This window comes from Dama dama, chromosome 30 (assembly GCF_033118175.1).
Source record: "Dama dama isolate Ldn47 chromosome 30, ASM3311817v1, whole genome shotgun sequence".
Lineage (NCBI taxonomy): Eukaryota > Metazoa > Chordata > Mammalia > Artiodactyla > Cervidae > Dama > Dama dama.
The window spans coordinates 70,586,867-70,600,785 of record NC_083710.1 but is presented as its reverse complement, the minus strand read 5'-3'; the positions used below and the strand labels follow the sequence as shown (position 1 = coordinate 70,600,785).

Genomic DNA, 13,919 nt, shown 5'->3' with positions numbered 1-13,919 from the left:
TGATTTCTAATCCAGCTCCTGATCGTTTCAGGAAATTTCTAAGGAAGACTGTTTTACATTGTTTTGTAAAGTCTTTTAAAGAAACTTTTTTCTACTCAGTTTTTGATGAGCAAGATTATGTCTTAAAATATTGATTTTTAAAAGTCTTATGAAAATATTATGTGGTAATTTTTTCTGAAGTCTGCTCTTTCTGTCTTTACTGAATAATAAATTCAACTTCTTTGTTTCTAGAACTGATGAGTTAATACAAAAAAAAATCCGTGAGAAATTTGCCCACTGCACTGTGCTAACCATAGCACACAGATTGAATACTATTATTGATAGCGACAAGATAATGGTAAGGCACTCTTCTGTGTTATTTCAGTTATTTCCATTTATGTTCCATTTTTCAATGTATCTTTCCATATAAAACATGATAGTAATGTCCAGTTAGTTAGTTTTTCCTCTTATTCTTGACAGTAACTCTGTATGGACCCGCACTTTTAGAAGGTGCTATTAAATAATATATCTAGTAATTTCACATTTTCATATTAAAAGTTTGTTTGAATTGTTATTTTTCATTAAGATGAAAAACCAGAAAAATAATTCAGATGCTAGGCAAGGCTTCAAATTTCAGTGTTCAAGAACACAATCATTTCCCCTGTGTCACAGATTTTTTCCCTGGATTTTTAGATTCCCTTAATCATAAAATTAGCCTTTCATTTAGACAGACTAGAAGTTGTCAGGTTAGGTTGGAGAATTTCTCAGCTTTTGGAATATTCACAAGATTTCCTGAGGGGAGTCTTTGAGAAGAAAAAGCCTAGTGAGTAAAAGGAAGCATTTCAACAAAAAGCATTTAATTTAGGAAATTTTATAGGAATTGGAGGCATGGATAAATAAAAGATACACTGTGCTCATTGTGTTAGCTAGCAACTATCTAGGTTAGACCTCTAGACATTGATTGCTCTCATAATTTTGTCCTCTCTTTCTAAAATTGGTAGCTTAGGTAGCAGTGGAAATGATGAGATGGTTGGACTTGGGATCGAGAAGGACATGGAGCCAAGTGGACTGTGTGATGGATTGAACGGGGGATCTGAGGAAAGAGAAAGGCGTCGATGCTGGTGTCTGGGTGTGGAGACTGAGCATGTGGCTGAATGGGGAAGGGAGGGAGAAGGGAAACACAAGGGTTCTCTTTGAAGCCTCTCACCTTTGCAATGACTGGACTTGTTTCCTGTGGTTGACCATGACCTTCACTGTGGAAATCCCCTTCCCACTCCTGTGTTGGGTGACCTTCAGCTTAGGGCTCCTTGGTTGGGTCATCAGTGATGTGACGGGGAGGTCCCACGGGCAAATGTAAACTTGGCCACTTGTTTACATCTTGGTCTGAGCTGGTTGCAGTTGCTGACTCGGCAGGATTAGACCTCATGGAACCTAAGAGATGTGCATACTGCAGCTTCAGAGGTGGGGAATTGTACTCTGTGCTCCACTCACCCCAGATTTAAACCTTGTGTTTTGTTCTAGAACTTCTGATTACCAGTCAGCTTTTCAATTTGGCAAAAAAAGAAACACCATGAATAATGTTCTTTCTCAAAGCTTTAATTTTTGAGACAGTTTTTTTCTTGTGTGATTTAGAAATATAGGCATACTTTGTTTAACTGTGCTTCGCAGATGTAGTTTTTACAAATTGATGGTCTGTGGTAACCCTAAGTCGAGATAGTCTATCGAGTTTTCCAATTGCATGTGCTTATTTCTCCATGTCTCTGTGTCACCTTTTGGTAACTCTTCAGCACTGTTTCATATTCACTACTTTTCACTATCATATTTGTTATGGTGATCTGTGATCACTGATCTTTGATGTTATTAGTCTCTCTTCCTGAAGGCCCCGATGATGGTTAGCAGGTTTTTGGCAATGAGAATATTTTTAAATTAAGGCAGACTTAATGCTGTTGCAGACTTGCTAGGCTACAGTGTAGTGTGAACATAACTTCTATCCACCCTGGGAAACCAGAATATTAGAGTGCCTCATTTTATCATGATACTCACATCTTCATGGTGTTCTAGAAATGAACCCCATAATTCTCTGAGGGATGCCCCCGCCTGTATCCTTTGCATAAAGTATTCCTTTCCAGAAAGTATTTTCTAAATACTTTCTGGAAATTTTTCCAGGAAGTGTTCCTAAAGCTTTAATGTGGACACAAAGACAAGTCAATCTGCTACAAAGCCCAGTGCTCCAGAGAGCGGGCGGCGGGCGGCCAGCCGCGGCCGGGGAGGGGCTGGGGAAGCGACAGATGCTGACGAAGGGCAGAGCCAACAGTGTTGTCACTGTAAAGTCATGTAATTACAAGCGCTTACGGTGTGATAATCACATTTTGTTGCACTGGTGAATACTTCTGCACAAAGACCAATGGATATGGTTTTGTTTACTTTACGTAAGTACATCAAGCAGAAGGCTTGTTGGGAAACAGCTGTGACCTAATTAATAGCTTTGTTTATGTGTTGACTCTCCAAAGGGATTTACCCAGTTTTGGTTCATTAAGCACCATTAATGTGTTAGGCTAAGAATTCTGTTTTACAAAGATGTTCTCTCAATTTTAAGTTTATTAAACATGATGGAGTCATAATGACAGCTAATGTAATCTTCCTTACTTTCTCTGTTTCTCTGTTGTCAAAAAACATGGAGCAAGAGAGAGAAATGAGAAATCCTCTTTCTTCTAAGACTCAGCACTCTCTCTACAGGCTCTCTACAGGCTCTTTCCTGTACTGTTTAGGATTAGCTGGTTGCTTGTGACCTGTTTTGTCTTCAGCCAGTAGCACAGCTTTTCCCTCCAGTCCTTGCACACTCCAGTCTTCATATCACCCCAGATTCCCCCTGGTAACAGAAGCAAAGTTGGCATATGAAACAGTATTGTTGCCCATGTTCAATATTTTCAGTGTCTGCAGTTAAGAGAATTTTTTGGAAATCTATGATGAAGGACCAAAAACAAGAGCCAAGAAACTCAGATCCCACCTTTTCTGTTTGTAGGCAATCTTATGGTTTTTATATTCTTCGCTTTTCTTCATCAATTCAAACCTTGTTTTAGTAAGGTTTTCCTGGTAACTGAAAACCAGGAACTACTGTTGCATGTCCACTTGAATTTGTCACCGCCCACAAAAAAAAAAAAACAAAAAAAAAAACTACCCTTATGCACGATCATTACATTGCTAATACTTTTAAGGGTCAAATAGATCTTTCTGCCTTTTATATTATTAATCCTACTGCTTTTTGCATTGCTTTTTTTCTGCCTTTTCATTTTTTAGATATTGATCAGTGCTGAGAACTACTTTCTCAGTCGTATCATGGGTTTTAGACAATATGAAAGAAAGTGGAAAGATTTAGTATTCATTCAAATTTGAATAAAGTAGAAAGTTGGAAAAATATTAATATTACTGATTTCCATTGAAAAATATACAGTTTTTATAGTCAGAGAACTCATTTCTACCAACTCAGAGGTGGTGATTTTTAAAAGTTGTGGCTTTTGAAGAATGTGAAGCTCTTCATTGTGTGAAGTAATTTGATATGTATACTTAGTCTCTGGCATGAGAGAGACCTATGTTTTAAAATTGCATTTTTTTTCTTCAGCATCAGGAAGAATGGTTATGCTCTATAATGCTATACTTAAGTAAAATTACACATTCAGGGCATATAAATTGGCATGTCAAATTATAGGACATTTTAATAATTATGTAGATGTAACAGATTCATTTATTTTTGAACTCTTTTGTGAGGCTTGCTCTTAGCAGGGATTCCCAGTAGTAAACAAAAGTTTAACAGGAAAATGGCCTTTATGAGACTTAATAAAATACCCTGGGACAGAGTTAACTGCAATACCTAGATGTGGAAAAACAACCTGTGTCCTTCTTAGCGTCTCGGCGTATTCTCCGAAGATGCATTTACTCTGAATATGACCTAAATGAAGAACTAAGTACCACTTAACATCAGAACTGTTTTCCTAGGTACGTCATTTGGGCCAATGGCTTCAGACTCTTCCTTCCCTCTGAAACCATTAAGCAAAGCCACTAATAAGCAGAAAGGCAGAGTTAAGAGCCCCTTCCTCTACCTTTCAGTTTCTAATTAGTGGACATATTAATGAGCAATAAAATGCCTGAAAGGCAGGCAGCTGAAGAAAGAACAAGAAGCAAGGAAAGATAATTTGCGACAACAAATTCAGATGCTTGGGAATTCGGATTGGGTTGTCCTCATGTGCTGTACATGCAGCGATTGCTGGAATTTGGAGCTCAGTTTCTTAATTGCTTCTTTAGTCTTCTTTAGTCTCATCCAAAGAGAAAATTGGATTTCTTGAGATTTGTTTCTGTTCTGAGCAGTTCAGCTAAAGCTGTTGAGATAGCAGCTCTTTTTGCCAGCCTTTCACTCAGAGCAATAAGCTACAGCCAAAGTCAGCACCTGAAATATTCCAGGAACCTAAAGAAATTCCAGAAGCATTTACTTTCTGGCCTCAAATGTTGCTCGGATTCTGTGAAACCAACTTGGAGTTAATTTGCTGTCAGGTCACTGCCATCAGTTTATATGATATCAACCTTCTTTGTAGCTAGATTGAGTTTGATTTTCTTGAATCAAGAAATTTTCCAACTCTGTGTATCTGTATAAACAGCCTTCAAAGCTCAGAGTCTGAGAGCTAAAAGCACTTACTAATGATAACAACCCCATGGGGCAGAATATAATATGCCGAGTGCAAGTAATCATAGTCTGAAACTTTCATTTTCTTCCTTTAACATTATAATAATAAAAGGTCGGGTTAGGCCTTTGTCTGCCTAGTAAAACAGGGTAATCAAACCATTTAAACACCAGCCAGTCCTACCACCCAAACAGACTCTCTGTTCTCCCTGTCCTACCCCTTTCCGAAATATTGTCTGCATTATAATACGTTACTGCAAAACATTGTGTGCTAATGCTTTCTTTCTGCTGATCTACAGGTTTTGGATTCAGGGAGACTGAAAGAATATGATGAGCCATATGTTTTGCTGCAAAATAGAGACAGCCTATTTTATAAGATGGTGCAACAACTGGGCAAGGCTGAGGCCGCTGCCCTCACTGAAACAGCAAAACAGGTGAGCCCACTGCGGGGAGTTGTAATTAAAGTTCGTCTCCATGGTTCACTCCTCAAACGCTCTGGCACCAGGGGTCTGGTAACAAGCACTCTGTGCCCTTTTCAATTACAAGCCTCCAGAGACAAAGCTTCATGACTAGGTCTTAAGAATACTTTTGAGGTGGAAGACAGGGCTGCTGAGAATCTACAGCAGAGGTGGGGCAGGGGTCAGGATGTGCGCACACAAGTGAGATTTCTGATTGAACTGGCCGCACGTTGGGACTCTGGGTTCAGATTCTCAGGGAACACAGAGTAGTCTCATTTTGCAGACCCTTTACATTCATTCTGATTGGTGCTCAGCACATTTGTGATGCAAGTGCTGTTGAGGAATATCCTGGAAATTTGAGCGTTGGAGGAGAAAAAATTGGAATGTCATTTATCAGCCTAGAAAGATTTACCAGGGAAATGTGTGGATCACTTCTGTTTTCTAATCTGTAAGGGAAACTCCTCCATGGTATGTCACTTTCTTCCTGATTCTTCAGTGTTTAGAATTAGGTCCATTTGCCCCGCCACCCTCCCACCCCCTACCTCCCCACCCCATGCTTCCTTTTCCTTCTAGAAGATGAAATTGTCATCAGGATAAGTCAGGATTCACAATGCCTTCACACTGGACTGAATTCTCTGTCATTGTTTTATCTCATTCATCCTCTTGGAAATGAAGACTGAGAACACTGTCAAATCTGAGAACACTGCTCCTCCTGTTACGTGGTAGCCACGGTGGGGCCATCATACCGGGTTCATATAGCATGGCAGAACATTACTCTTGGATTTCAGTCACCTTTATAGAAAGACACCACTTCCCTGGTGCCTCAAATGGTAATGAATCTGCCCCCAGTGCAGGAGACCCAGGTTCAATCCCTGGGTTGGGAAGATCCCCTGGAGAAGGACTTGTTAACCCACTCCAGTTTTCTTGCCTGGAGAATTCCATAGACAAAGGAGCCTGGCAGGCTGTAATCCATGGGGTTCCAAAAGAGTTGGACACGACTGAGTGACTACCACTTTCACTTTCTACAGAAAGACATAAATACATATCCTGATTCCCATCCCAGTTGAGTATTTTCTTGACATCATTTCTGCATATACCTGGTCCTCGTAAGAGAACAGGCTGTCAGATTGTCAACTTTTAATATGTAAAAGCATCAGAAATCAATGCACACTTCAGAGCTGTTAACACCAGGAGGATTAGCCTGAGTCAACAAGCTTTTCGCTCTAACAGAATTCATTCATTTGAAAACAAAACTCAACATCTGCGAAAGGGTTCTTCCAAGTCACGTTTTTTTTTTTGTCTTCGTTGTTGATCATCTGAAAATGTTGGTACAGGCGAGCTGAATCACTGTCTGATTGACCCTTTTAGATGATCCATGAAATAGTAAAGAAAGTACCTATTAGCTACATAAACTTGAGTGGCACATTAGTTTGCTAGGATTGCCATAGAGAGAACCACAGAATAGGCAACTTAACAGAAGCTTATTTCCTCCCAGCCCTGGGGGCTGGAAGTCTGAGGGCAAGGTGTCGCAGGGGTGACTTCCCCTGAGGTCTCTCTCCTTGGTTTGGAGATGCCATCTTCTCTCTGTCCTCACATGGTCTTCCCTCTGTGTGCCTGTGTCCTGATCTCCTCTTATAAGGACTGCAGTCTGTTAGATTAGGACACGCCTGTATGACTTCATTATAACTGAATCACCCCTTTAACGACCCTTTCTCCAAATAAAATGAAATTTTGGGGAACTGGTGGATTTAGGACTTCAACATGTAAAATTGGAGGGGACCCAGTTGATCACATAACAAAGGATTATTGCCTGTCATTCATTTTCTTCTCTGATGAAGCAGACCTGATTGAGGGTTTGTTTTTTCTTTTTCTCGTTTTGTTTTTTGAAGTTTCTGTGTTCCCAGTATGTAACAAATTTCATTTTGTCTATTCATGTTATCACCAGATACAACCCAAAGTTATGAAACGTCATATCCTAGATCTTGGAGCCTGGATCAGTCTGAACAGATGGAGTTGGCACTTAGCAGCCATGTGGCCTTGTGTCCCCCAAGGTCTCTGATCCTCAGGTCCTCACCTGTGTGTAGAGCAGGGATTACAACCCTGCCGGCTTCTTCCCTTATTACAGGGATCAGATGAGAGAGCAGATGCTTAAGCGCTTTGAAAATATAGTGTTCTTTAAAGTAGTGGGATCACTTTTTAAAAGGATGTATATTGAACCCTTACCTCCCAACAATAAGAAAATGTGCCCACAGTTCTTCTGAGTAGCATCAGAAAATAATTAAATTTTATTTTTAATAATCAGTTTTTAAAGAAATAATATATCTAATGTAAAATTGGAGGACATTTTACATAATGTTTTATAATAGGTTTTATATAGGTTTTAAAAACCTTATGTTTTATGATAGGTTTTAAAATTTTATTTATAAAATCATTTCATAAATTAAAAAGTCACTTTGCCATTCCTGTCATTACAGGGCTCCTCCCCTAGGGTCGAGCCCCAGTACCATTTTTGACTATTCTGTTGACTTGTTCTGTGTACCAGTAAGAACTTGTGCATATGTGGCCTTCCTGTTTTTAAGCACGATGATAGCTATTCCTTTTTTCATTTAATATTACTATCTATGTGTATAGTTATCTCATTCTTTTAATGACTAAAAAGTATTTATGGTTTTTCTTATTATTTTTGCTTTCTCTTTTCTAAACTTATTTTTAATTGAAGGATAATTGTTTTACAGTACTGTGTTGGTTTCTCCAAAACATCAACATGAATCAGCCATAGGTATACATAGATAGGTCTTCTCCCTCTTGAGCCTCCCTCCCACCTCCCTTCCCATCCCACCCCTCTAGGTTGTTACAGAGCCCCGATTTTCCATTCCCTACTTTATCTTCCCTTTCACTTTGTCATGTTTCATCTTTTGTTACTATTGCATGTTTTATTGTACTCAGATCTCTGTTGTTTACAGGTTGATTATCCTACTACATTTTCTTTCAGTATATTATTTTTTTCATAATATTTATCTGTTCAGTGAGTATTTCTTTCATCCATCATGTGCTTATCCTGTTCCTTTTCCTTTTTTTTCTGTTTTACAAATTATATTACCTTTTATTTATTATTCCTACTGCTCACTTTTTAATTCTGTTATTTTAAGACCATATATTTGCTGGATACTTGTGACTAGTGCATCATTTCAGACTTAAGGGAATTCCCTCTGTTAAAAACATAGAAGCATTTCCCATGAGCCAGATTAAGATAGTGAGCATGTGTGTGCTAGAGAGAAAGCTGAGAGTACATATTTATTTAGCCTGAACTTTTCCCTAACCTGTAGAGTTGGGCAGCTACAATGCTGATTGTATTTCAGAATCTCTCTTGTCCTAGGACCTCACCTAGGACATGCTTTAGGCAGACAGCGAGTTTCTATGATTCCTCATTGGCACCTTAGAATTCACCAGGTAGTTGGAGACCTGCTCTCACATCATTTCTCAGATCTGCTCTCTTTAGGTACCTTCTGTCTGTCTGGCTGCAGCCCATTGGATCCAGTTGCATAAGGCAATTCATTCAGATATTTTGCCATTTGTGATTTCAAATCATTCCTGATTTCATCATATATTGGGCTCACTTTTTAATCTCCAGTGTCCTGGCTTCTGAGAGGATGAGAGGAAATCCAAAATTCTGTTAAATGAAAAGAAGAAATCCTCTGTAATTCTCCAGATAACTTTGATAATACACCTGCCAGGACGTGGAGTTAGAGGGCCATGCAGTTCAGTGAGAATGAATGGACAGAGTCTTGACTCATAACTCTACATTTATGAACCATCCATTGCTGACCTTTAGCCATGCATGGGAGAGTTTATAGCTTTGTTTGTAAGTTGGAGTTGAAATACTGTTTCAACCTAAATTGGAGGATCTCTAATTAACCAAACCCGAGTAGGACATGAAAAGTCTCAAGAAACCCAACACTCACTGGTCTTAACATTTTTCTTGCCCTGAATTTGAACTTTTTTTTTGGCATTGTGTATTTTTAATCTTCATTAAAACCATTTTGAGCTGGTAGTGTTTTTCCTCAGATCAAGAAATTGAGGCAGAAGGGCCTAAGTAACTTCTCAAAGTCACAGGTTAGAAAGTGTTAAGTCTTTTAATTACCCTTCTGCCTCCTGAAAGTGAAAGTCTTTCAGTCCTGTCCGACTCTTTATCACCCCATGGAATTCTCCAGGCCAGAATACTGGAGTGGGTACCCTTTCCCTTCTCCAGGGGATCTTCAAAACCCAGGAATCGAGCCCAGGTCTCCTGCATTACAGGCAGATTCTTTACCATCTGAGCCACTAGGGAGGCCCTAGAATACTGGAGTGGGTAGCCTTTCCCTTCTCCAGGGGATCTTCAAGACCCAGGAATTGAACCAGGGCCTCCTGCATTGCAGGAGGATTCTTTACCAGCTGAGCTATGAGGGAAGCCCTGGGTTACTTCCTCTTGGGTTACTATATTTATTGATTCAACTGTGTATTAACTGCAAGCCTGCCCTACTGTATTGATAAAATCAAAAGATTCACCAAGGGACTCCTAGATGTTTTGGTTTCATTCTTCAAACCAGATGATGCTGCTACTTTCCGTGGGCTAAGCGACCATGTCTCTGAGCACCATCATAATCACACCCAACATTTAGCTCACCCTGTTTTCATCCTCAGTTTGTAGCCATCAATTAGTTCATATGAGGTAGGTCGTTGTCTCATTTCACAAATCAGGCATCCGATGCGGAGAGAGCTTAAATGATTTTTCCAGGGTCAGCAGTGGTCCCAGGAAAGAGAGGTGAGACTGGGCTTCTGCATCCAAGGCTTAGCCCATCCACAAGGACTCTGCTAACAAGTGTTCAGCTATCTAACTCCCTTCATAACCCGACCTGTGAAAAAGATGCCTTCTCTCTCTCCTACTGTCAAAGTGTGGGCTACACCAGGGTAAGAGATGAAAGGTCAAATCAAGGAGGTTGTGTGCACAGGAAGCTTGTTTTCATTTAGTTTCAAGTATTTTAGACCATGAAATGAAGACCATTTTGGTTAAAAATTGCTAATAATAAAATTTTTTAATAAAAAGTGACATTGACAAGTGGTATGGAGAAAAGAACCAGTTGATGGGGTGGTATATCAAGCATTAGAAATCGAAATTAATTTCCTTTGAGGGAGTGCTGCTTTCAGTTTCACTCACAGTATTGTACATAAATACATAACAACTCAAGTGTGGCAGTTTTTTAAAAAATTGAGGCAGAAGATGAAATGCAGTTAGCTCCCCCAAGACCCTTACTTTTAGATGCTTACATTATAATGGAAATAGCTTCAGATTTTACCCAGTGGGGTCCAAGCATTCTTGGAGAATTTCTTCTTTTTCCCCTCAAGTGACATTTTAATATACAGCATTTCATATGCAGTGTGGTTTTGCGATTAGCAAGTATGCAGGCAATAAGAGTAAAAGTACACCTAATAAGAAAGTAGGTAGGTGTCTCAGAGCTTTTCTGTTTCAAATATGAAGCCCACTATCTCTGGTGATAACTTTGTTGACAGCATCCACAAATGGACTTTGTGGGGTTTTGTAAGAATCATGTGTCTAAGCAACCCAGCACGTGACACAAGTCAGCCTGGGATAGATGGTACATTTTCTGATTTAAAGACTTAAACAAAACTTTTCACATTCTTCCTTGGAGGAAAAAAATTACTTTTGAAGCCCTTTTCCACCTAAACACATTTGTAGATAAGAGCTCACAAGTCTTGACATTATTTCATTTTGTTATGTGTATCCGTCAAGGAACCAAGATACGATACAGCTACTAAAAAGCGATGATTGTGGAACAGAGAAACTTGACAGCATTTCATTTCCTTTGTGTTCTGATTATACGTTTATCAGAAAACCTGTATCTCTTCCAGTTCAGCTAGAAATTGGTAGAATTCAAGAACTCAAAGGCCCGGCAAAGAACTGTCGTATTATTTGGTATCATCTTACATTTTAGAGAAGTTGCTTGGTTGAGTCATTGTTAAAGCTTTTGATTCTCTTTTCATTCTTGGGACCCACTATCCACAGATCACATTTCTATAGCCCCTATAACTGCTTTGCCGCACAAATTAAACGCCAGGATATTTCATACATATATGCCAGCGTTTCAATGCTTGTCAATCAGAGTTTATAAAATATAGGGATTACAACCTGATATTAACATCCAAATCGATTGTGCTCATTTTATGTGTGAAAATGAGAAAGCCTCGTGTAGACGCTAGATTTCCCAGCCTCTTTGTCACCCTGTTTTTAATTTATCCCCAAGCTTTGAGTCAGTAAGATGATTTTTGCTTATCAATTTAATGTACTGATAAAGCATATCTGTGGATCAGAATGATCAGAACTGTAGTGGATCTACAGGTTGTTTGGCATTAAGCCCAGCTCCACTGAGGGTTTTAATGGGGGCTACTTCCTCCATAGAATAAATACATCCCTGGTTTTTAATATTGTGTCTGCACTAGTGATATGATTGATTGTTTCATATGAAAAGTGAACAGAGAAATGCACTACCTTAGGGAGGAGGACTTGCAAACTTTTAAACATGTTTTTATACCTGTCCTTTTTTTTAGGTGTACTTCAAGAGGAATTATCCAGATATTACTCACAATGGCCAGGTGGTTATGAATGCTTCCAGTGGACAGCCCTCAGCCTTAACAATTTTTGAGACAGCACTGTGATTCTACCATGACATCAAGTCTGTTCCAGAGGCATCTTTCCAATAGTTTTTGCACTGTGTAAACTACATTTTACTTATTTTTATACCAGTAGCAGATATTTACACATAGAATATGTTCGTCCATTTGGATTTTTTCCTGCAACTTCACCCAGTGGTTTCAGGCTCTTAACAACATTATTATTATTTATATGTTAATAGTATTTTTGTCTTATCTAAATCAGAGGTACAGGCCATCAATAAAAGCTGTCTACCAGGTTTCGTGCCTTAAAGAGACTTCAGAGCCAAAGCACATTTTCTAAGGTGTAAGACAAAGTTGTCATAGATATTTTTTACTATCCCCAACTTACATATTCCTTTACAGTTATATCAGGGATTCTGTTTACTTGAAGACTCTAGAAGTTGCCATTTTGCCTTACCACTTTCTTTAACATAAGTAGGATCCACTATTCCCCGCCAAAGACCTCTGGTTAAGCTAGTACAAAATAGGGAAAACAAAAAATACACTTTAGTTGAAATTACAGTAGGAGGCATTACATAGGAGAGCCCCTCCTCCCCACCCCCCAAGATAAATGGTTAAAATACATGAAGGTCAGTATTTCATTATATCTTCTAAAAGAAGGTGGAAGAGAAAGGAATGCTTCCAGAAGATTGCCATTTTATGGGGATTTGATAATGATAGACATGTGAGTGATCATTAATCAGCTTCTAGAGTCCATGGCTGTGACTTGGTATACTTGTTGCAGTTTTAGATTCAGCCTGGTGATATTTTCGAAAAGGCCATGATGTAGTGGTGATTTCATCTGGATTTCTCATGACGATTGATCCTCTGCTGACATAAGCCTTTTGGTTTAGCCGTCATTGAAATCCTGTCTAAATTACATGCATGGGTTCTCCTGACTTTGTGAGAAAAATAGAAAGCCGTTGCCTACATTGACTGTGTTTATGCCCTATGTTCTCAGGATGCATCAGGAAAGGTTTACTTTCATGAGCCTGCCCAGGTTAGTTTACTTCTGACCACTAATTGCACTTTGTCTAGATCTTTCAGATCAGTAGATCAACAAACCACAATACTTCTACGGCCTGCAGTACTTGATTTGAGCTGTAGGTCCTTAGCTTTTCTTAGTGGTGGTGGCTATGGTGTATTGAGTTCAAGTTACTAAAGTTACAGCCCTGGTTTTAAGTGTAGTCTCATGACCTCAATTAGGCGTAACCACCCTCAAATTGCATATGTTAATATATATACATATACATATATATATATATATATATATATGTGTATGTGTATATATATGCGCCTTCTGATAGCTGGTATTTGGACTCTTTACCAGAGAGAAATAGATAGAATCAAGAATAGAATCAAGCCTTAAAAACCACATATTCAGCAAACTACCCAAATACATTGAGTGTAGTTTGTATTTAGAAATAATACAGTTAATGTTTAGTCCAATAATTATGTAGTAGTCATGGTTCTTATTTCAGGAGACTGGAATGCCAACAAGGGTAATATTGAGGTTTGTTAAAACAGTGGAAATATTTGAAATGTATGTGTTTATTTGACCTTTACAGGTTTTTTTTTTTTTTTTTTTAATCTTTAAAGGCAGTTAAATATTTCCATTTTATTTCTTTTTTAATGGCATTATAGAATTTTTTAATGAAACAAAATTTAGTTGAAATAAATGTTTTCATCTCCAGAGATCTGTGTTTTCATTTTTAGAGGTCTGACTCATGTCCTTGCTATTGAAAGCTAATGTGAGATCCATTTTCCTTGAAATCCATTCCCAACTCTTCTTGGCTAAAGGTACACCAGATGCTCTATGTAGAGAGGTGGGTGTCAACTGATTTAAATCGTTGCTACTGAAGTAAGCCCAGCTGTACCCCTTCCATTAAGGGAAAGTCATAGCTTACATCCCAGGATTAAATAAGTATTAAATTGTTGGAGTTTGGGGGTTTTGATTTTTGCCCCAGACAAACAAGAAACCTCTACTGCTGCTACATTTAAAGCGCCTACAGGACATATGTTCTCAAAGTGTGGTCATTAGGCCAGCAGCAGCAGCATCACCTGCGAACTCATTAGAAATGCTGATTCTTGTGTTCCATATC

General features: G+C 38.8%; 1 protein-coding gene across 3 annotated transcripts in view; it reads left to right on the top strand.

Moving 5' to 3' along the window:
- The window catches only part of LOC133049557 (ATP-binding cassette sub-family C member 4), a 178,685-nt gene extending 165,175 nt beyond the window's left edge, over nt 1–13,510 (top strand). For all 3 annotated transcript variants that reach the window (XM_061133650.1, XM_061133649.1, XM_061133651.1), the window contains 3 exons: nt 232–337; nt 4,951–5,085; nt 11,713–13,510. In XM_061133650.1, coding sequence (XP_060989633.1) covers nt 232–337; nt 4,951–5,085; nt 11,713–11,820 — 349 coding nt within the window. In that variant the 3' untranslated portion in view covers nt 11,821–13,510. The remainder of the gene's footprint in view (nt 1–231; nt 338–4,950; nt 5,086–11,712) is intronic.
- The last annotated feature ends 409 nt before the right edge of the window (nt 13,511–13,919 follow it).